The sequence below is a fragment of the Pezoporus flaviventris genome, unplaced genomic scaffold, assembly GCF_033815535.1.
Source record: "Pezoporus flaviventris isolate CSIRO_AGI_PZ_B2104156 unplaced genomic scaffold, CSIRO_AGI_Pfla_v1 ptg000001l, whole genome shotgun sequence".
Taxonomy (NCBI): domain Eukaryota; kingdom Metazoa; phylum Chordata; class Aves; order Psittaciformes; family Psittacidae; genus Pezoporus; species Pezoporus flaviventris.
This window is the reverse complement of record NW_026892549.1, coordinates 60,078,534-60,103,258: the sequence shown is the minus strand read 5'-3', so window position 1 is coordinate 60,103,258 and position 24,725 is coordinate 60,078,534. Positions and strand designations below refer to the sequence as shown.

The 24,725-nt window shown below is 39.7% G+C and overlaps 1 protein-coding gene across 15 annotated transcripts in view; it reads right to left on the bottom strand.

Moving 5' to 3' along the window:
* LOC133273098 (collagen alpha-1(XI) chain) overlaps window positions 1-24,725 on the bottom strand; it is a 472,710-nt gene that overhangs the window by 153,936 nt on the left and 294,049 nt on the right. For 6 of the 15 annotated variants that reach the window (XM_061461194.1, XM_061461233.1, XM_061461204.1 and 3 more), the window contains exon 1: window positions 4,762-5,006. The exons of the other annotated variants lie outside the window; for them this stretch is intronic. In XM_061461194.1, the coding sequence (XP_061317178.1) occupies window positions 4,762-4,876 (115 nt within the window). In that variant the 5' untranslated portion in view covers window positions 4,877-5,006. Of the gene's footprint in view, window positions 1-4,761; window positions 5,007-24,725 lie in introns of those variants that run through there. 15 annotated transcript variants of the gene reach the window in all.

Sequence of the window (24,725 nt, the reverse complement as noted above, 5' to 3'; positions counted from 1 at the left end):
TAATATCAGCTCTACCAAATAACTTGTATTTCATACACTGTATGCATTAACACTTCGACATACAGTGAAGCCCCAGACCTAGAATTTACAAAGGTTTTTATAATCCCTTATGTGTGATAATGTTCTAAAAAGAATTTAAGTTCCGCCAGATTCTACTACTATTGTAATAGCCAGGTCAACAATTAATCCTTACATTTACAGTCTGTAAACTTGGTATTTAATACTGAATAGTACAGTTACAAGCCCTTGCAACAGGCAAATGTGTTCACCTAATTCTGTTTAAGCCACTGCTCTCTATTGTGTCCATCCAGAGGGCAAATCTTTAGAGACTTCACATTCTTAGAACATCAGAGATTTCCCCCAAGCTCTGCTTAATTTATTCCTCCCTATTATCAACAAATACTCAGAACAAAGATAAATTAACCAGTGTTGGGAGGATTTCTGCTGAAAAGCAGCAGACAGCTCTACAGAGAAAAGAAAAGCAACTTCCAAATCTTGCTGGCAGATGGAAACCCTACTGTTCACCACTGTACAGAACAAATCCGGGAAAAACATAATTGCTCCAGTGCAATTTAGGTATAACTTCAGTAGTAATGGCGTGGCTCTTTTATTACGCTGCAACCTTGTTAGAATTAAGGGCCCTATCTGGAGGAGCCCAAATCACTTTTGGCAAGACAGTTGTAAAACTGAATATGACAACTCCTTTCCAACATTTTCCAACTGCTACAGACACCAATATTGCCAACAGTGTTTTCTGGGTTTTGGTTTTGTTTTTTTTTATTTTAAGTGAAAACACCACAGCACCAGGAAAGGTCTTACATCAAAGATTTTTTTTCTAGTGACAACCCAATAATAGCTCCTAGGCAGAGTATTATTTCAAGCCAAAACCACTGAATATTTGTGGATATTCTATATGTACTTATATGCTATTACATTTGTAAACACATACACAAAACTGAAGTTAAGAAACTTCTTTTCTTCAGAGCTAATAAAAAGACAGTTTTCCTGCAGTCATAATAGCCCTTTCTGGGATCCTTGTAGTCTCCTTCTAAATTAAATGCAAAGATTCATGCTCTAGAGAATCCGTAACACATACCACTCATTTTTTTTATGTCAAATGTCTGTTGCTGAACTTGAAATAATCATTTTACCTTAGAAAATATTGAAAAAAAAAATAAATCTAAGTTCTATAGCAAAACAGACATATGCATGGTGGTCTCTCTGGCACTGTATCAGGAAGACTGGACCCTTTCACCTGCTGATCCCTGGGACTCAGAAGAACTTCTGCTAGGTCTACCAGCTGAATCTAGTAAAACGTACTTTTGCTCATTTTGTGAATATCTGAGAAATCTCTGTATGTTCTCTTTCTGAAGTTTAATAACGTTTTGTTAAACTAAAATCAACCCATAAGGCTATTTTTATATAAAATAAAGGAATTAATTCATTTATATTCTTTTTCAACCTTAAAAGTAAATTGATCAGTTAAAATCAGAAGTGCTTTACATTACTAACAGTTCTCAGAAGAGATTCATGGTTTCGTAGTTTAAAACACCTTTTTGTACAGGTTTAGACTGACATATTAAACAGTTCTCACTCAAGAAACAAATCCGTATCTTCACAGTGTAACTAGCTAAGAAATTACAAGTAAGCGTTAAGTGTGCATGCACATAAAACCCTCTCCTGCCATCACTTAGGGTGCCCATTTCTGCATTCCTTCTGCACTTAGAACTCCCACTAGTTTCCAAGCCTATGTGTGGGAAGCACAAGGAAACTTTGTATTTTGTAGGATGACTGTAAAAAGTATTATTCCATACTAGAAATAAATCTGCTTGTCATTTGCACAGAAGGTCCAACATGTATTTTCTAGATATAGCTTCATAGCATCATTTTCAGTAAGGATAATTAAATATTTTTGCACTCAGATTGAGAGCTGGATTTCCATTAGCTTGAAAAAAGTTTATACATAATGAAAAGATGGATTTTTCATTTCTTTGCACATGAAAAATCAGCATCACAATAGTGTATTGATGCCAGGACCTTCCAAAAGAAAAAAAAAAAAAATTTATACTGTTGAAGCCATGCCATTTCAACTTAATGAGTTTATTCATTCCAAACACATTACCAAAACATTTAGTATTAAAGGTGAAGAAGGGGAAAGGAAATCAAAGGATGTCTTTTAAAATACTGAATTTTGTTTACTTTAGCCAAGTCATAAAGCAAAAATATTTCTAAAAAGAGCTGCTTAAGAGCTGGTGGGCACTGAGCTGACCACATATGAGTCACTAGTTCTCCCATTCAGTTACTTCTCACTTCTCTAATATTTTCTGTCTAAAGAATAAATACCTCAAGAGCCCAATCAGGTCTTCACACCCCCTTTCTTGGTACTATGAAAGAGACCTCATACTTCTCTTTCTTTTTTGTGTTAAATAAAGAAACTTGAAAAAACTCAAGAATTTTAGGAATCTTTTGAGGTTTCTCTACGTGGAATCAAATCTGCTGTCTTAAAAAGAAGTCACTGCCATATGATTAACACTTTATATGAATATCCCATGCAATTTTATTTACATAGGGGTAGTTCATGAACAGATAACTGAAGAATATAGGATTTATTTTAAGAGAATTTACAAGGCCAAAGTTTCATATTTTATCCAGCATTTTCATTTAGTCATACTGTTTACCTATTTTAGTATGCTATTTTATTTTATTCCTCAGTATTTTCCCTCTCCTACTTTCAAATATTAATCATTATGTCCTGTTTTATCTTTTAACTACTTTAAATAAGATTAAAATACATAAAATATGATTCATAAATACCTCCCTTGTACTCCATTAGGGAAATTAGGTCAAATTCTACTCCCTCTGTAGTCAATGGAAAAACTCTGACTTCAACAACAGATCTAGCCCTAAACACACAGCTCCCTGTTGTTTCTAAGCAAATGGCATGCTGTATTTCAGAAAAGTGCAAGAATTAAGTTCTTTTCAGAACGCTTCTACAAACATAAGAAGCCTGTAGTTTCATGTTGCTGAAATGTGTTTTATACATAAGACTAAAGGAAAAAAAATTTAATACAGCTTTTTAATAGTTACCAAAACCAAATTAGTCTGCCTACTGTTGCCTAATATATTTCCATAAGTAACAGATAATTTCTGTTGATTTTTCCTGGGCTACTTGGGTTTAGAGTTTAACTTTTTATTTGCATCCAATCTATTACGTGAAAATAACATACATAAATCCTACTTAATTAGGTCAGTTCTACTGTGAATGGTCACATAAAAAGCGGCATTAAAAAAAAAAAATCTATTGTGTCTTTTCAGACAGTATTGCTTCTTTAAGAAATTCTGCTTCAACATAGTAATGAGGAGCCGGATCCTTGAAGCTCTGTGAGGTTAATTCACCCTGGAGTCTGTGGAATTGCAGCAGGGATGAAATGTGATCCCTTCCAAGCCCTGTCAGAAATGGGGCCAGCAGACGGCAGAAGCCCTGATAGATCTGACACCGTCAAGGTTGCACCCAGGTATGAAGGACTTGAACGGAAAGTTATCACCCTGCGCTCCCTCTTGGACGCCTGTTAATTCAGAAAGTGGGAATCCAAATCAAGAAAACACCCCGTTAAAGTAATAAACGCATGAAAATTAAACCTTTCCTTCAGAGAGCTAAACCGAAAAATAAAAAGCTCAACCCCAGACAGACTGGCCCTCAGATGCCCCTGCGGGCTCTGGTGGAAGGAAGGGATAGAGGGAAGAAGAGAGGGAGAGGCAGTAGCATTTCCAGGAGAGGAAAGCACTCCCGCCACTGCGGATCGTACACTGCAGCTTCGCGAAAGTGCGAGCACATTTCGAAAAGCCGGGGTGCGGAGGGGAGCAGCGAGGGGAGGGGTGAGAAGAGTGGTGCGGCGGGGGGCGGGGGGGGGAAATGTGGGAGGATTCGTTTCTGAAGAAGCTGCCCCGCTGCTGCCTAGCTCTAGTTACCATCGCGGACTGCACCCTGCCCACCAGGTCCGCGGGCACCTAAGGGACCACTCGATCTCCTCGGCGAGGCTGCACAATGGGGAGGAGGCTGGGGACGGGTGTGTGTAGCCCACCGACCGTCCGCCTGAGCCAGCCGAGCCCCCCGCACCCCACCTGCGGGTCCCCGCCACCGCCGGGAGGTGCTCTCCACAGCGTCTGGCAAAGGGCCCCTTTCAAACGGATTTTCTCCTCCCCTCGCGTCCTGCAAAACTCTTTCTTGCCCACTGAAAGAAACCCTTTGCAAAGGGGACAAAAAAAAAAAAAAAAAAAGAAAAGAAAAAAAAAAGGCGGAGAACGGAGAAAATCAGAGCCGAGGCTTCCATTCCCCAACTTTCCCTTTTCTCGCCCCTCGGAGAAGGCAGATACTTGTCGCTCCATTTCAGCCACAACTTGAGTGACAACTAAGTTCAACACAACTGAAAATCGGACGCGCACTCCACAAAACTGAGTTTACTGCTGGAAGAGGAGAAGCCACTCCGTTCTACAAGCATTTCTTTCATTTCCCCAGCCAACGAGCTCATCCCCTTTACTGCATTAAAGCCACATCCACAGTGAGACGTTTAGACTCAACGGGAGCCATCCCGGCGGGTCTCCGGCCCCTCGCCCTTCGCCTTCCCAGCACCGGGAGCCGCTCTGACAGGTTTCCTCTGAAACACGACCCCAGTCATGCCCTGCTGGGTCCCTTCTCCCGAGGTTGAGGGGACTGGGGTGGGGAACAAGACTGGACTCCCCGGCTCCCCGTTGCTTTCTTACCTCCTCTGACCTCTCCAGCCCGGAGGAGGATGGCGAAGGTGACGAGCACGGTTACAGCCGAGTCCCAGCGCCACCTTCTCGTTTTCCACCTTGTGGACCATCTCTGCATCTCCATGCTGGGCACCCACAAGCGTGAAACAAACGCGGGCGCCTTCAGTTTATACCTGCTCCGTCCTTTCCACTATATTGCCAGAGATGAATTCTACTATAGAGCCATATGTGAAAGACCAAAAGGGGTTTTCTCTCTCTGCCCCCTCTCTCCCTTTCTTTATCTTTCTCTCTCTCTTTCTGTGCCCAGCCTTGCGCAGGCTCCTCCAACCCCGGTGCCCTGCCTTCAAACTGAAGGTAGATGGAGAGCTTTAACCCAAACGCGAAGAGCACCACATCCCCCTCAACGCTTCATCCCCGTCAGGGGGCTGGGCGAGCGGCTCCTGGGGCCACCCCTGCAGCCCGACTGACAGGCCAGCTGCCGGGGGGAGGCCAATCGCGCGGCTTCCCCGGCCGCCACAGCACCGCCCTCCGCCTCGGCGACAGCACACCGACCGTTCCGCGGCCGCCAGACGCTGGCACGGCGGAGAGCAGCACGCTCGAAGGCTCTTCGGGAACGGGAGCGAGCTGGGGGACGCCGCTGACGAATTCCCCCGCGGCGCCACCGCTGCCCGCTCCGGCCCACCACCCCCTGCCTGGAGCATGCGCAATGCCGGCTCCCCTCGGCTCGGAGGGACAGGCGGCGCCAAACGGGGCAGCGTGGGGAGGGGGCGATACTGGAGACAAGCGGGAAGCGGGGGGAGGGGGGTGCTCGAGAGGGGACGTGTGCGTGAGGGGAGCCGGGGCGCTGAGCTGGAGGCCTGCTGCGGGTGTCCCTCTGCCTGTGGACATTATCAGTTGGTACTTCAATAAAGCACTGACCCTGTGTTCCAAAGCATCCTCCTGGAGCAACTGGCTGCTCATGGCCTGGGTAGCTGTATTCTTCACTGGGTAAAAAACTGGCCGGATGGCAGAGCTCAAAGTATGGTGGTGAATGGTGTCACATCTTGTTGGTGACTGGTCACTAGTGGTGTCCCTCAGGCCTCCATGTTAGGGCCAGTGTTGTTCAACATCTTCATTGATGATCTGGATGAGGAGATCGAGGGCACCCTCAGTAAATCTGCAGATGACACCAAGCTGGGTGGGAGCGTTGATCTGCTGGAGGGTAGGAAGCTCTGCAGAGGGGTCTGGGCAGGCTGGATCCATGGGCTGAGGCCAAAGGGATGAGATTCAAGAAAGCAAAGTGCTGAGTCCCACACTTGGGCCACAACAACCCCCTGCAACGCTCCAGGCTTGGAGGGGAGTGGCTGGAAGGATGCTCATGAAAAAGGAGCTGGGGGTGCTGGTTGATGGAGCTGAACATGAGCAGCTTGTGCCCAGCAGCCAGGAAGCCACCAGCATCCTGGCCTGTACCAGCACCAGTGTGGCAGCAGGGCCAGGGCAGGGACTCTGCCCCTGCACTGGGCACTGGTGAGGCTGCACCTCAAATCCTGTGTTCAGCTCTGGGCCCCTCACTACAAGAGAGACACTGAGGTGCTGGAGCGGGGCCAGAGAAGGGCAACGGAGCTGGTGCAGGGCCTGGAGCACAAGTGTGATGGGGAACGGCTGAGGGACCTGGGGGGTTTAGTCCGGAGAAGAGAAGGCTCAGGGGGGACCTTATCGCTCCCTACAACTGCCTGACAGGAGGATGGAGCCAGGAGGGGCTGGGCTCTGCTCCCAAGGAACAAGGGATGGGACAAGAGGAAACGGCCTCAAGCTGCACCAGGGCAGGTTTAGATGGAGCTGAGGAACAATTCCTTCCCCAGAGGGTGCTCAGGCATTGGAACAGGCTGCCCAGGGCAGTGCTGGAGTCACTGTACCTGGAAGTATTCCAAAACCATGTAGATGAGGCCCTTAGTGACTTGGGTTTGTGGTGGCCTTGGAAGTGCTGGGGTAATGGACTTGAGACAAGGAAGCTCAAAAGTACCAATACTACAACACAGACCCTACAAAATGCAGAAACAAGCTATCCTTTTTCATATTAACTCCTACTTAGTGACCACATCCCAACTTCACGGATCAGGTTTTGAGACCTGTACGTGCTGTAACTTCCAGGAACTCATCTAGAAAATTCTCATTCTGTCTTCACTGAAAACTCATGAATTCTCTTACTCAAGAGGAGTCAAGTAAACGTCTGCATAAACTATATAATTTGCTGATTCTTCTTCCTATTTCCTTCCCCCCCCCCCTTTTAGCTAATGCTTACCCAGCCTGTTTGTCCTCCCTTCTGTCTTTTCAGAATTGCACTTGTAAGTCACACGATAAATCAACAATACCATCGCCATCATCTTCCTTGTGTCATAACTGTAGTAATTCTAGTTTCAGTTCTTAGGTAGAAGTCCCTTTTCCAACATACATGCTTTACTTCAGATGTAATTAGAAGCATGAGGCAGCTTTTCTGACTTAATTCTGAAGAATCTGGCATTGACTGCAATTTGCCTTCTGTATGTCCATTTATGTGTTTGCAAAATTAAAACCAGACTAAGATAATCCTTGACCAAGCAAAATGACAAAAATTAATTCCAGAATCCGTAGTAGATCCAAGTCCACTTAACAGCAGAATCATCCTTATCTCTTTAGGAACCTCTTTTATTATAACAACAAAGAAATGAAAGCAATGGCAACAACCAATAACAGTGGATAGATGTCAGAGCAGCCTGCTATTAGAAGCATTTCTCTGACTCCGCTTCATTCTTCTGCCACATTGATTTGTGCAAGCAGTGACAAGAAGTAGAAGAAAAAGCAGAAAATCAGCATCCACCACGTCTTACACAGGTGCTTCTAATTATATTAGGCACAGACAGAATTTACAAACTTGGGGCATGTTTTGAAGTTACATCTGTTTTGCTGTGGAAGTCTATTCCAAAGAAAATAGTTTACCCTACCAGATAGCACCTCATGCAGATCTGAAGTCAACGTATACTACCACATTTTCACCATTAATTCTTCACCCAGTTAATGAGTTCTACCTAAGAAGCCCTCAGAGATACAAAAGGGCAGATGACATTAGCCCAGGCCACAGAGTCCGGGCCAAGCCCTAACCAGCAACAGCTATGGCTGCCCACTGCTGTCTACCACATGTCTGCCAGAGCTGTGGAAAGGTGGCACAGCCGCTCTGGCTGTCACAGAGGGGCTCAGTCAGTCCTGTTCAGGAGGGCTTCCTCTGCCCCAGCTCTACTGCTGCCCTCCCTGACTGCCAGCAGTGTGCCATCTCCTCTTCCCCCCCATCAGCCTTGTCCTGTGTGCTGAAATGACTGGAGGTATGTTTCCAGTACCATTAAAGGAACTGAATCATAAGTATGTAAAAGGATAAAAGAAATCATAAGTTGCTACGTTTTGCTTTATATTTGGTTATGGAGCGTTAAGCACAGACATTACTGCCCACCACCTCCCCCCAAAAGCCCCAGAAAATTCATTCTCTGAATTTCTGACAGGAATTGAATGTCCATATGTTGCAAAGAACCTTGCTTATAAGTACCTTCATATTTATTGTTTCCATTACTAGTAATTAAACAAATCACTGGCTTATATGTTTATTTTTCTAAATGTAAGGCATCTTTTCAGTTGAAGATAGGAAGAGTATGCTTTAATTGTTGGTTTCCATGTATCTCAGATACGTTGACTTGGTGTAAAGTACTTTGCTTCTAGCTTCACACAGGTGTTGATGCCTTCTAAAACTTGAACTTTTTTCTCAAAAAAAGAGGTATCTTGCTATATTCACTTGCAGTGTTCACTTGCAATATTCACTTGCAATGCTCACCACATGGAAGTGAATATTGCAAAATAAATGGCTGTCTTAAAAGTCATCACCCAACACCTTTTCTATGACTTTAATTCCTTTGATTTATCTAGGTGGGTATTTAATCCTTGTTTCACTTCTTTTCTAAGCTTTTTTATGTTGTATGATTAATACTGGGAAGAAGAATATGTTATACTGCTTCAGTGAAGTGAATTCTTCTAAAAAAAAAAAGTCTTACAAACACAGATTGGTGGAATTAGATCTCTGCTAGGGAAAATGCTAATGAGCTGCTTTTTGTAGTTTTAAAGGGAGAGAAATATATGAACATATGCATATAGATAAAATAAATGACTATTTCTTATACACCATTTGCTACTACCAATAATAGCTCACAGCTTCACTGAACGCCCCCAGTTCCATTGTCTGAGGTTTTGAGAGATGAAGGCAAGGCTTTCCCTGTGACTCAGCAAACTTTTGGGGCTAAGGAAAAGGCTCAGTGTCCATTGATTAGGGAGGACAGATGACAGTAAAAGAAATTTGATGCAGAACAGCACGGTTAGTACTCATTAGCTCAGGTACCAAAAGGCTACTAGTATTACAAGAACGTGTCATCTTTTGTTTTGTTGATATTCACTGATTACCCAGCTATGTATTACAGTTGAGCTTGAGAAGAATTCACTTGGGGAGCCTGCATTATCAGTTGATGTTGTGTGAGCTGCAGAGATAGTAATAAGGATTAATCTCTTAGTTTCATGTTTGCTGTGGTTATTGGTCTGGTTATGGTTGCAATTTAGGAAAAGAAGGGTGAAGAACCCTCCCCATGTGGATTCTCTGTGCATCAAAGGGAGAGGAAAGAAATTGGTGTTATCAGAAACTAATGCATTGTTTTGGGTAGGTTTGTGGGGTTTTGTGTGGTTTTGTTTACTTAGTCATAATGGAGATGAGGATTGTTTGGATAGTTTATTGCTTAATTCTGACCTGTCTGTGAGAGAAGATGAGGGCACGTGTTCTACCCCCTTGCTACTTTTATGCACACCTCCATGTCCCACAGTTGCCTTCCTTCACATGTTCTGCTCCGCAGCCCTCCTTTTTATCATTGTGCATCTATATTATCAGAGGAAAAGTAACTGACTGCATTTACATGAAATCTGGCCACAGTTAAGGAGCACGATTATTTTCATTACCTTTGTTCTTTTGATAAGTCTGATAAAATTGTAATGCTCTCTGAAGTTCCTCCTTCCCTGCTTTTACATAGCCTTAAGATACACAAAAGTAAACGCTGTTCTAATGCTGATATGGATGACCTGTTTGAGTACCTACAGCATCCTGTATGACTGGGATGTTAGCTTCTCTGTGGATTGTGAATCCATAGGACCACACATTTGTGAATGGAAGATTTTCTGACTGGAATTGTTCTGGGAATGTGCTGTGTGTTTGACCTCAGGTTAAAAGAGAAAATTAGAACTCCATCAGCATATGAAGTTCACTGAAGAAAAGCAGCAATCATCTTTCCTGGTCATATTGACTTTGTTGGATCTTAATCATGACTGTCTTGTAGCATAGTCTGATCTTCCTGCGCCTTCCTCAGTAGAGAGAAAAATATTGCTGAAATAGCATTTTACAGCATATAAACAGTATATAAACAGCACAGCATTTCCATCCTGTTCAGGAAGCAGCAGGAAGTATCAAGTATCATACAGTATTGCCAGCTCAGCTTGGTAATTCAGATGAAGTTTTTGGAGCTTATTTCAGCCAAACTCCTTAATCTTTCAAGGGTCACCTACTGACACTTTATAGCACAGCACGGTGTAATTCATACAGCAACCCACCATTCCTTTTTTATTTTAATGTATTTCTTCTCGGGATCATAACCTGTTGTAATTACACTTAATTCAAGAAAAAAAGTATGTAAACAATTAGTGTCATGTAATATGTCTCCTAGAACATAACATATTAAGAATACCATAATTTTCCTCATTTAAGACAACTGAAAATGAGACATACGTATTTGAGGTAGGGATTAGCTTCTCAGTTCTGTGTAGTTTTTAGATATTGCCATTACACACCAGAACTGTAAAAAATCTCCATTTTGATTGCTGTTTCTGAATTTATTCAATGGCCAACTAAAACTTTACTTGTAAGTTTGTTGTGGTTCTGCAACAAAACACTTTCAAATATTTGCCTTTAATTGCTGGTATCTGATTGGTTCTTTCATTTGTCCTTTCCAACTCTAACTATTCTATGATTCTATGATTTGTTTTGACAGTCTGAGACTTTCTTTTGCTGCAGACCATTTGAAACAGTTACGTGGGCTAAGAGAACTGGCAGGGGACAATTTGGACAGGCTCAGTTATTCTCATTGCCAACTGTTTATCTTACTATCAGAGTATCCCTGATCAGTTATGCGTTTATCAGTTATGTTCTTGAAGCAGTGGGCTGAGATCTACATGCCACAGTCCATTTTTAATTATGACTTGTGACAAATTAAGAATGCAGATATTTGACTATAAAAATCCTCTTACAGTCCCTTTTCTGCATTGTTTTGTATTGGGGGAGTACTGGTGGCCTATCTAATGCACAAGGAGGCAGCGCAGGCACAGACTGAAGGTCTGCAAGTATCACGCACTTGTAGCATGTTTGTTAGTTTCTGGCAACACTAACACTACCAACCTCACAGTTCCTTTTAACTGGGGGAAATTAAGACAGAGAACTAAGAAGGTAAATAGCTAACAGCAAACTAATGTATGCCTTGTCATGACAGCCCTGTACTTCCTCTTCCTATACATAGACACCTTGCAATTGAATCGCTTGTTAAAGTACTTTGAAGTAGAATAAAAGTTTACCATGTCCTATAAGAAGGAGTACTGAGAAAGCAAAGGTAACCTTTCAGGGAGGCCTTCTGCCCTGTCTCATGCCTGCCCTGTTTCCCAGGTTTGAGAAGACGAGGACCAAAACATAATGTGTGTATAAATAAATATAAATAAAAGAAAAAATACATTACTAGGTTATCATTCAGTATATATATATATATGTCTCATTATATTTAACTACGTCCCATTATATTTAACTAGTATTCCTCAAAAATAACACATCCTATCAAAGGGGTTGTCACAGGACAACTGCCTTGGAATATGACAGTGCTGGCAGACTTGTCCAAATATTTCTCCTTATCCACCTCAGTTCATAAAATAATGGTTATTTTCATAGTATTAGCCAATTAAAACTGAATCACATGCATTATCATGCCATGCAATAATTCTTCATTAGACATAATTCCATATCATAGAAAAGAAACCCTTTTGAGGAAAGTGGTGGGGGAATGTGCAGTAGCTTTAAAATTAAGACATAGCAAAGCTTTTAATGTGTTTTGGTGCCTTTTAATTGTTTGAGATTTGGAAACTGCATTTAGGGGTGACCGTACTGTTTTGAAATGTGAGGCACCATTCAGTACAGAGCCCTATAAAAGTCTTGGGGACCAGTCCCAGGAGGCCAGTGGAATCTGTGTGTTGAAAGCAGTTCCCAGAAGGCATTGAGTACTTCATGTGACAGGGAATAATGAAACAAGGATTGCACTAAAACTGCAAAAATGCCTTGAGCTTCCTGTCCATGGGCATGGATATCTGCAGAGGACATAATTCCTTTCTTGAAGGCAGTGTATTTACATGTGGTCTGTGCATTTGTATGGACTTTAAAAAGGCAAGTATCTTGAAAGTACTATTTTAATAATTGTTTAATGTAATAAAATGTGAATATTTGCATCTGATATTAGGAGAAACAGAGGAGAATATAGCAGCTCTATGAGGACCACAAAAAAATAAGTAAATGAAGGGCCAGCAGAATATCTTTGCATACACTTTGTCCTATTTGATGGTATCTTGAAATTGTGATTCACCTTTTTTGTCTATAGTATGTGTTACGCTAAATGACTAATGTTGATGGCTACTTCATTCACTTTAGTGGTATTCATCTCTCCTTAACTTAAAAAAAAAATACCCGTATCAAATAGGGGCTCACAGTGCTTCCATAACTCTACTACAGTCCGTAATAACCTCAGCTGCTCATATTTTGAATTTTTCCCATAAAGTGATTATTTTTTAGACAGTAACATGAACATTATTGACTTTATCAGAAAAAATGTCAAGTTTTTCAACATGTGTCTTCAAAGCAGCAGTGGGTGTCCAAGCCCTGCTGTCTGCCAGGCACATTGCCCAAACTATAAAATAAGGAGTTTCATTTGTAGACAGTTTGGACTGAAGCAAAAAGTAATAAGGTCTGCTAGTATAGTGATAGTTGAGAAAGATGAAAACAGTAAACTGGAAAACGTACAAAATGTAAAACTCTAGCTTAATCTATCTTATTAATATTATCATAGAATCATAGAATGGTTGGGGTTGAAAAGGACCTTAAGATCACCCAGTTCCAACCTCTCTGCCACAGACAGGGACACCTTACACTAGACCATGTTACCCAAGGCTTTGACCAACCTGACCTTGAACACTGCCAGGGATGGAGCATTTACCACTTCTTTGGACAACCCATTCCAGTGCCTCACCACCCTCACAGTAAAGAACTTCTGCCTTATACCCAACCTGAACTTCCCCTGTTTCCGTTTGAACCCGTTGTCTCTTGTCCTGTCACTACAGGCCCTGATGAAGAGTCCCTCTCCAGCATCCTTGTATCCCCCTTCAGATGCTGAAAGCTGCTCTGAGGTCTCCACGCAGCTTCTCTTCTCCAGGCTGATCAGCTCCAATGTTCTCAACCTGTCTTCATACCAGGAGACGCTCCAGAGCCCTTGTGGGCTCCTCTGGCCTTGCTCCAACAGCTCCATGCCCTTCTTACATTGAGAACACCAGAACTGTATACAGTAATCCCAAGTAGCATCTCACAATAGCATTGATTTAATAAGATACTATAAAATAGGCAATAAAAATATACGAATACAAAAGTCCACATTTATATTCTTAGGTAAAGAAATGCAACTTCCATTACTTTGCTTCTTGCACTGCTATATTATTTTATGAGTTATGTGATCTGGACACTCAAGGTTAGAGTAGGAGGCTACTATTATTAAGTTATCATAGTAATAGGTAAACTTTATACTAGATAAAAGTCTTCAGTAGATGCTAGCGAGTCCAGAATTCAATTATTTCAGTACTAAATATCTTCTGGTAATTTTAACATAAATTATGAGAATGTAAACATTTTGCTTATTTATATGCAGAAAGTTCTATAGGCGTAATGAAAAAAAAAAAAACAAACCAAAAAACTTATACATAATGCCTTGAGATTAGATTGCTAAGCAAAACATCAGAATAAAAGAACATTGCAAAAGGTAGTGCTGTAAAATGATTATAATACAAGCTGCAGAATTTCTGAAATACAGTGGGCAAAATAATGAAGGTTGAAATATGCCTGTTTGTTTGTACTGCTGGAGACATTGAAAACAGGGATCTTTTCTCTGTACCAGGTGTAGTATTAATGTAGATTTTCAGTGTTCAGAGAAATCAAGTTTCAGACATGCATTTCCAGCATATATTTGTAGATTGTGAAGTGTAGAAGGTAACATTTACTCTACTTTATGCTAAGGATTAATGTATTGTATCCAGATTAATTTCAGAGGATGACTTCAGTGATTTTCCAAAATTTGTTTTATGATCTAGTCTTCCAATTTTCCTCCAAATTGTAATCTGATAGCAGAGCAAGACTGAGAAGTAGTACCTCACATAGTACCTAAGTTCCAGTCTTGCAGTAACTTTTGAAATAATCCCTTAAATTCCTACAAACCCATGGTAAATTGCACCTAGTTGAATAAGATCCGAATTTCTTGCATTTTAAGACAAATTTCTTCATGCATATAAGCAAGCATAACTATTAACTATAGTGGATTTAAGTCAGATTATGAGAGCTCTGAATTTGTCCTGTTTGCCCTTGAAGCCTAGAGCAAATGTATTGTAGATGACAGTGTTGCAAGAAAGATGCATTTTGACAGGAATGAGAATAATGAACAGGCAGCTGGAAATACCTGGGCATGTTTTGCTTCTTGGCAGACTTCAAAAGCAGTAGAGCTGCTTCCCAAGTTTTGGAGTTGCCTCTGGGTCTTTTCACTGTGTTCATCTCTGTCAGGGCTGATTTTTCAGAATGATTTTCTCTCCAAGGTGTCCTTTCCCTAATGGCTTACCTTAGCCTGTAAAGCATTTACATGTTCTTGTCTGCTTTCAATATGTCTTAAATTCCCAAGAAAAGTCTGGAGCAATTTTTTGATTGTAAGAAGGAATGAGAAAGAGATGGTAGCTTGTCATCCCGTTATTTATATAGAAACATGATTTCTGATACCCGATCTTTAGATATGTTTCTGTAACTCATTGGTCTTGCTGGTTTTAGGAAAAAATTATTTAGAAATACCCATGAAATTACCCTACAAAATGAAGCTGCTAATTTATTTATTAGCAGTTGCCCTTGCACTGCTAGTCACACAGAAATTTAATCTAATAGTATATTGTGAAAGAGGAACACAAACAAGGTGTTAAAGATTGTGGTGGTCAAGAGAGCAATATTACACTGTCCCAGCAGATATTCATAAAATTGTAAATACCTACATTGATCAAGTAATTAAAAATGGAATGAAAGAGTGATTTCAAACACATCAAGCTAGTGCAGCCTACCAACTTTGAAACCTATGAATTTGCATTACCCACTTTTTCTGTTTAATTTCCAGCTATGGGAGCCACAGGAATGGGCTGCAGGCACAGGAATGCTGCTGCTGTCCCTTCAACAGGGAGTTTTCCTGTTGCTTACTTCCCCTCCGCAAAGGCAAAATGGTATAGCTTGTGAAACAGTGGCTTCTTTCTATGTAGAAGACTGCAGGAAGAAATACAGGAATTATAGAATCATAGAATGGTTTGGGTTGGAAAGGACCTTAAAATCACACGTTCCATCCCCCTGCCATGGGCTGGGACACCTTCCACTAGACCCTGTTACCCAAGGCCCTGTCCAGACTGGCCTTAAACACTGCCAGGGATGGAGCATTTACCACTTCTTTGGGCAGCCTGTTCCAGTGCCTCACCACCCTCACAGTAAAGAACTTCTTCCTTAGATCTAACCTGAGCTTCCCCTTGTTTCTGAAAAATTCTCCTTAAAAATAGATGTTCAGTGCTCTGCTTCCTGTCTCACTTGCTAGCTGTCTAATTTTAAAAAATGTATTAATCCTCATTTCCTGAAAACTTACTGCTGTTATTCTGGGGGTCCTAATTTGGTAGATAAATCAGATCCAAGGTTTTCAGTCATTTGTTTGGACAAATGTTTTTAAACATCAAGAGTTAATAAAAATTAAACCCCATGCCAGCCTTCCACAGGTCTATGCCAAACCTGGGTTTGGTGAGTTTAAACAAAGCCAAAACAACAGCAGCAACAACAGAAAAACCCAACCCAACCAACCAAAGAACCAAAAAAAAACCAAACCCAACCAACCAAAAATGAACCAACAAAAAAAAACCACCCAAACAAAACACACACACACCACCCAACAACAGCACCCCCACCCCTGACAAAAAAAAAACAAACAAAAAAAAAAACCCAGCAAACTGGGAAAAAAACATGGGAAAAACCTGATCTGTCTCCAAAACCAAATTCTGCCCTGCAGTGCTTTCCCCATTAAAGCTTGTTTCCTGCAATAGAAATATTCTCATATCCATCTAGCAAGTATTTGAGCATGAAATTAAAAAGTTTTACTTTAAGTGAAGAGAATTGAGATCAGTGAGTTCTGCTGGAGTGAGCACATGTTGAAGAAAAGCCTTGTAGAGCTCCACATATGAGAAAAACTGGTTTGATACTCCCAGGAAGGACAACCAGGGAGGACTGAGTCCAGAGAACATCCTCCTGCACTGTTAAAAGTAAGCAAGTACATTCAGCAATCACAGACTTTGAAGCTAGCACTTGAACACTCTCTTCTATTCATGGAGTAATGAAAGGGGTATTATATCACTTGGTTGATCACATCTTGTTGTGGGCTGCACTTTTTAAAAAGGTGAAAATAGGCCTGATGAGGGATTTATTAATTTCAGGCGAGCTTTTCCAAAGGGTGGGGCTTCCTGGAACTGTCTCTGTTACCTGCCATGCTCAGCTGGTAGAGCTTCTGCAGCTCAGTGCAAGCATCTGGGGAGTTTGCAGAGGACCTGGAAAATTCTTAGAAGAGGCAGAGAGAAGCCCATAGAGGAAGGGAGATGGGAAGCCTCCTGGGTTTTTAAGTTGAAGAAAGTACCTAAAAAATGCTGTATGCTTGCTCTAAAAGAATATATATCTGTGTGATTGACCACAGAGTTTTTATCAGCCATCATTGAGCCATAACTTGCATAATTTGGATGTAAATCCTGCTGTGATAAATCATATAGATTTTACTTTCTTTCCACACTATGTATCATGATATGTACTGTATAATAAGCGTTCAGAAATTGGTGGTAAAGATGATAGTTAATGGCAAGCCTGATTTTTCAAACACAAATATCTCTGAAAGAGAATTTTAATTTAGGCTGTACATAGAATAATCTCGTTCTTATAGCAGTTTTACATGATTGATTAAAAAGACTGATCCATGTAAGTCATCAATAAGTGATATCAGAAGCACAAGATTTGATGTTCATTAACCAAGGTTATGCTATTAATTTTCTCATTATACATCTAAGCAAGTCAATGTATCAGAAGTACAGGTTGGTTTTTGTTTGATAGATTGTTTTGTGTGTCTTTATCAGGATAGATTACTATAACCATATTATGACATTTTATGTTCCTTGCCAGTATGTTACTAGGAGTCTTTTATGTAGTGTGGTTTTGACAAGTGCAAAAAGGGATCATTTTTTTCTGTTTCAATACTGTATTATTCAACAGTCTTAAGAGGTAGCTGAATTTTGTATATTTATGTTGCATATTTTCAGTTGCATTTTATTAAAACTTAGTGGGTTTGTAATTCCTATAGATCACTCTTAATGATTTTCCAGCACTTCAATTCTATTTTTCACAAGGAGAAAATAAAAATACCAATGACATAAAAAGTGTATCTCCTTTTTTTGTGCCCCCCCCCCCAGTATGAAGAAATGAAAGATTTGGTGAGAAAATGGAAGTTGTTCTTGGGCTGTTTTCTATTTTTGGTTGTGTTGATTTTCCTATTTCTCATTTGAAAAAGGTGGAGGAACAGAAAGGGAAACAAAAAAAATTAACAGTATCTACCTAAATATAGCAAAGATGCTATTTTTATTCCAAAAGGTCTTCCCTGTAGAACATCTATTTAGATGTACTAGTATTAGTTTCTCCCTTTTCTAGTGTTCAGTTACTAACAGTAGAACACTAGTTCTAGTGCATGTGTTACTGTCTAATTAGTAACTTGACAGTTAGTAGTCTGGTTACTCTAGTGACTGTCAAGTGTCTAGAACTGCATGTTGAATGATCATTTTTTAATTTACCTCTAAAATGACAGAGGAAAAGTGAGTTTGGGTTTATTAAAGATACAAGTTAAAACTGAAGTGAAAAATCTTATTTCTAGAAAATGCTCTCATGCAGAATTAAACTTTGTGCCTAAGTCAAATGTGTTTTTAGAAGGAAAGTGAGTTAAATTACACGTAAATATGGAGACTAATTCTCTATAAATTTGTCCACTTGAGTTTTGATATGATTTTTGCTTTGGAATTCTGAAAGTTAGTTTGGATTGCTTTCCCAAGTGACCCTGCAAAGACTGAGTTGGATGTAGTACTTACTCAGTAGTTTATTCCTATTACTTGGGCAGTATAGAAAACTGATATTCTCTGTTGTCCTGGGTTCAGCAGTAGCAGTCATGTTTCCCCTTCTTGGTAGCTGGTGCAGTGCAGTGTTTTGACTTTCGGCCTGGGAACAGAGCTGATAACAAGGATGTTTTGGTTTGGCCAAGGCCTTTGTGAGCCTCATGCTCTGCCAGGGAGGAGGGGAAGCCGGGAGGAAGCAGAGACAGGACACCTGACCCAAACTGACCAAAGAGCTATTCCATACCACAGCACGTCATGCCCAGGAGGTAACTGGGAGTTAGCCGGAAGGGCTGGGAGACTGCAGGGTTGGAGGAGGTATCGGTCGGTGCTTGGTCGGGCTGAGGGGGGCGAGTTATCGGTCGGCTGGTGCTGAGGTGTTGTATTCTCTTCCCTTGTTATTTCCTTTATCATTATTATCATTGGTGGTAGCAGTAGTGATTTGTGTTATACCTTAGTTACTAAACTGCTCTTATCTCAACCTGTGGGAGTTGCATTCTTTTCGATTCCCCTCTCCGTCCCTCCGAGAGCAGGGGGAGGGCAAGAAAAGGGGGGGAAGTGAGCGAACGAATTACCTGGCTGGGTTTAAACCACGACATCTGTGAACTCTCCACAACAGAATCTGTAAATTTTTTATTCTGCAAAGAAAAAAGTTCTGTTTCATATCTGAAAGTAACTAGGACAGTTGTGTTAATAAGCCCATGTAACATGAGAGTGTTAAATATATTTAGATGTTATGAAAATGATTTCACAGTAACAGATGTACGATTTGATGATATTAGCTGGTAGTAGAGCTTTGAACAAGCAGCAAAGAAATTATTGCAACATTTTTTTCTCTTTAATGTTATAATCAGAAGGGAGGTAAGTAAATGTTTTCTGTAACAGTGGTACCCTGTTATGAATATTCATGAAAACATGTAAAGCAACTAACTCCCAAATACTTCAGAACTTTAAGTGTTGTGTTTTGGGGAAAGGAAGGGGTGGCAAAAGCTGAGAAGAGATTTGAAATGTATAGATGAAGAAATCGTAGCAAACCAGATAGCCATAGGCTGACATTGTGAATATTTTCTAAGATGGGATAGTAGTTTGCATTTGATGAGTTATTCCTGATAGGAGTTTACAGAAATACGATAAGGAATAGAACAGTAGATTCTTGCCTTGTTCATTAGTGGTGAAAGCAAATAAGATTGGCTAGTGGAGCTCACCAAGTTTTCATTTAAAGCAATGAAGTGAGGGTTCTAAACTTGTGTTTTAGTAAAATGCCAAATAACCTTTCAAATGGATCAAATGAAGATTGCAGATTGTTGGAAAACTTGCCTAACAAACTGGACAAATTCACTTCCTTTTCTAAATCTTAACTGGACTTCTTAGAGGTGAAAAATATTTCACTGCCATGTTCCGTGTAAATAGAGTCAGGATCTACACACCTATGTGACTTCTTGCCTGTTTTTTCTATACACCTGAAGACTGACTCACAGTCTACTTCTCTAGAAAGCAGAGAACACATCTCCCTTGGGAGTGTATAAGATGAAAGTCACAATTGTGTATGTCACTACAAATCTAATTTACTTGCTGTCAGGTAGGCATCCATCTAGCCATATTTTTAAACCCCAGTTACAGTTGTCAGTCTGTCTAGATAAAGCTTAGCAGCCCTTGCTGGTAGTATGAAGAGCATGAAGTCGTGACTTAAAAGCATTTTAAATAAAGTAGGTACAACTTGCTGCTTTCAGTCTTTGTTCAGTGTTCCTGAGCAATGCTCTGAAGATTCCTATAAATCATGAATTCAGGCTGTAAGACTGAATTAGCTGAATGTTTCTAGCATTATGCTGTTTCAGCTCCAAAGTCATGATTTCACAAATGTTATTTTTGTGGAACACACTGGCTGAAATTTGAAGGTACAAAGGACTAGTTCTATTAACCTTTCCTCATACTGACTTGCCCTTCCACACTGAAGTAGTTATATTTATGCCCATGATGGGTATATATTTAAGTTGGAAATTGCCTTAAAATAATAGTAATGATCTGAAATGGGAAGCTTGGATTGTATGAAGTAGTTTAGTCTATGAAAGAAGACTAAAATGGAAATGGGAGAAGAAAAATATTGATAACTGAAATACAGAGTTACAAATAAGTCATAGAATTACCCATTTACCAACAAGGAAGAAGGAAAACCCTGTTCCTTTAGAATGGGGTAGACCAGCCATTTTGTGAGAGCAAGTACAATAGCAGATCTGTCTTCTTGATGACTAGAAATGTGGTTTTTATGGCACATTTGGGGTTTTTAGCTATTTTAAAGGGAAAGCTTTGGTTTATTTTGAATTTTTAGTGTAGGGTAGTACACAGACAACCACATCATCCTGTGTAAGATATGTGGACAAAAATCTGGAAGTCTTGGTAAACGTACAATGAAACCTACATGGGGTTGATTCCTTTAAGAATTTGTTGCTGGACTAAACATAAGGTCTTTAGCATATGAAACAAAATCTCTATTAATGAACCAAAAGAAAGCTCCTAGAGCTCAAGCTAGCTGAGTTCATTATATTCAGTCCAGACGGCTTTACAACCAATAATTCTTCTAGTTTATATAGCCTGTTATTTCCTGAGGGATGGTTTTATTTGACTATCCATTCACCTAGGATACAAGTTTAAGTTAAACTTGATGGTGCTAAGTATGGCAAGCTGATCTTATACCAGTCTGATATATCACTTTGCAAAGCCAAAACAAGCATTAAAAAGCTCTGTAATTGTGGCTTACCAGACTTATAATTTAATGCAGCATTTTAAAATTTACTGTGGCGTATCAAAGGAATGTGATCACTGAGATGCACAAGACCAAAATTACAGTGCCAAAAAAATTACAGTATCATTATGTACTGTTTCCTGCATTTTCTTTACACTGTTGTGAAACATAAAATGATTAACCAAGAAAAAGCATAAAAATGTTAGGAAACTATTCCTGAACTTGAGAAGTTAAGAAATTTGTAAAATCTCAAGAAAATTAAGTTCCATAGATGTTTTAAAATATCTTTTCTTTAGAATGCTGATTTTTATTTGTGGGAAGAGAATTAAGCATTGGAAATCTATACAAAATTAAATATGTGCAATACCTGGCATGATAGTAAAGCAGTTGCAAGAGTTCTAACTAAGATAGCTTACTACTGATTCTAGCTGAGGGCATGGGAGCAGATGACACTTCAGTACTAGCAGGTCTAACTCTCCCACACTGGCATGTGTTCTTCTTAATCAAGCAATAGGGCCATTTTCTATTCCTCTGCCTTTTATGTATTTTCATATAGTCCTGTCTCACAGAAGTGTAATGTGGGAGAAAGAGCATGACAGCTGTCCACAGAGACTCCAACATAGCATCTTTCCTCTTGTTAAAGGAACCAAATGAGGTGAAGTTTGGTTTTCACGGATTGTGTTTTCAGCTGGTGTCTCTTGAAAACTGGTGTGTGGAAACATGAGCAGGCAAAAATTCCCATTTCCCCACACTGTACTATGAAAGGATCTAATTGTCACGGTTGCATCAAATCTGGGGCAACAATCAACAACTACAGAATAGGTCTGTTACTGTCCTACCATTTTTGGAGACTATTGTTTCCTCAAGCTGCTACAGGCATCTCGGTAGTTTGAGCTGTGAAGAAGTGTTGGCATCTACGTGTCTGTGGTTAAAATAATTTCTGAAGTGCCTTTTTGATCTGCTCCTTAAGTACATGAAGTTGTTAGCTCTGAGTTGTTCAGAGTACAACTTTCTTCAAAAAGCAAACAATATTTGAATGGATGGGGATCAGGATGATGTGGCAAGAAAGCCACAGCATTACAAGAATGGACTCCCCAGTTTACTCCTCTGTTTTTTCAAGCAACTCTTCAAATACAATCTCTGTAAATTTATCAAGCCTCATCTCAAACAAATTTAGTTGTTTTTGTAATTGAAAAACTGTTTCAGAAGTCCATCATTTAATGTAAAAATAGGCTGACTGCACTTATTCATGGATAACTTATACCTATTTTCTTATTTGAATGCATGGTTACTTTTCTTGCCTCCAGCTACTCATTCACCTGGTGTATTGATAGAAAGTTATCATATACTCTGTTAGTATCAGCTTTGGTAGACTGAATCAGGTTGTATATTTAGTCGCTTCTTGTAAAGAGAGATCTCGTTTTCCCTGGTAGTCCTTTGCATTCATTTAATTTTGAAAGCATCTTTTAGAAGAATGATGCTTAGGGTCTTTAGGTGAAAGACTTTACCTGGAATACTTGTGCCTTATAGATAGTTTGATAATAAATACTGCTTGTGATTTACTGTTGTTGTTTCGTTGTGTTTTTTTTTTTAATTTTTGAGTTATCTTTGCTATTAAACATCCTTCAGAACGTATTAAAAATTCACAGACTATTGTAGCATTTGGTTTCAAAGGAAGTGAATTGTCTTGATCCGTATTTCCTGGTGGAATGCAAGTCTTGGATACCTTTACTTTCCTCAGCAGATTTCTTTCTTGTGGCTTGACAAAGTATACCAGAGTCCACAGTTTGTTCCTGTGTATCGTAGCCTTATGAACCTTTCGGGTGTGAAGGAGGAAGCTATACAACAGATTCTCAAAATATGTATTAGTTCATATTTACTAAGACTTGCTCTCAGTTTGCATTCTACAAACGTGTAACTGTTAAAACTCTAATCCCATTGGGTTTACACTGCATCTTCATTAAAATGCAGAAGTTAATTAAAATGTGAAGGAAAAAAACCTGCAAAAAATTGAACCAAGCTCCCAAAAGACCCACATGTCTCTGGACATAATAATGAACTACAGCTAAAGGCCTTGCTTTAGGCATGAATCTTATTAATTCCTTTTACTGGGAAGCACCTATTTAAAAACTTTAGGATTTTTTTTAGGGAATTTCTTGATACAAGGTTGTTTGCTTTGCTCTTTAAGAAAAAAAATTTTACAGATCTTTTCTACTTTCAATGAGTATTTACAGTTGCAGATGAGAAGACATTTATTAGCTATGTATTAAGTCTGAATATGAGAACACTGAATACTTTAGGGGGGAGGGGGGAAACCCTTTCATCCATGTCATTCCCAGGCTATCCCAGCTAATTGTTTGAGACAGCTGAGAGAAACCAAATACAGAGACGGGTAAAAAAAAATGATAGATGGTAAAAAATCTACTTCATTATCTTGTCAGAATTCAGTTTTTGAATTATAGGCTGACTCTGTCAGGCTAGGTCCAATAAACTTATTACTGTAATGTTCTTTTCAGCATCAAAGACTAATTGTTTTTAACTTCTAGCTTCACCCATCCTACTATTCAGTATTTATTTTGGTAAAATGAATAATAAATGAGGATAAACGATATAGTGGATGTGCTACAATGTCATTTGAAAAGGAAATGTTTTTCATTTGCCAAAGTATGTAAGTTTTAAGAATAGTTTGTTGTTGCCTGTTTTGCTTTGTGGACTCATCTTAGTCAAATATAAGACAGGCTATCTTAAAAGTTTCACATGAATTCAAAATAGACATATTATATTGGCATATGGGTTTGAATGTGAGGGTAATTTCTATAAGAATTGATTTTAAAATACACATTGTGTATTACATGAAAGATAAATACTATAGAAAAAGGGGAGGAAAAAGGAATTTCTAAAAGTAAAACGCATTTCTAGAAGAGACAGACATGGAGGGGAAAAGGAAAAAAGCTAGACAGATACAGAGCAAGAAATGAGCCATTTTGGACATTCTTTCTTCTTTTCCTTAGTGGGATGCAAAAAAACAAAACCAACACATGACAGCAAAGTTTGCTGTATGTAGTGCCAGTACTATTGCAAGATAAACATCCTGTGGCACCTTTCAGGGAGTAGAAGAGATAGCTGCTTTATGTCACCAGCCTTTTCAGCAGAAAAGACTGTAGTTTCTCAGTTGTTTCTGAGCCAGATGGTGATTGTACAATAGAAATTTTGCATAAGTACTTCATTATTAGTATGTAACTTAATATTTTATAATATTCATGGTTCAACTGCTTTCATTCTTTAAATGAAAACCCTGCAGAAATGCTCTACAGAGTTGATTTTAAAACTGCAAATACTATTTTCTTCAATATTTCTTTAGGGGTTTTGGGGGGGTTGGTTTGTTTGTTTTGGTTATTTTGTTTTTTTTTAATGAATAGGCACAGCTTTTTTACTATTTGTGTCAGCTCCTCTTGAGTGAACTTCCTTAATATAAATCAAGGCTTTATCACCTCAACAGGGCAATTTTTCTGAAAATCTGAAACTAGAGCAGACATGGATTCTGTAAACACTAACCTGTTATTCATAACCTCCTTTGTCCTTGAACTGTTGGAACAATGTATTATGGCTAGAATCATAGCCGGCTAGAACTGAGCTGGACAAACAAGTAATTTCA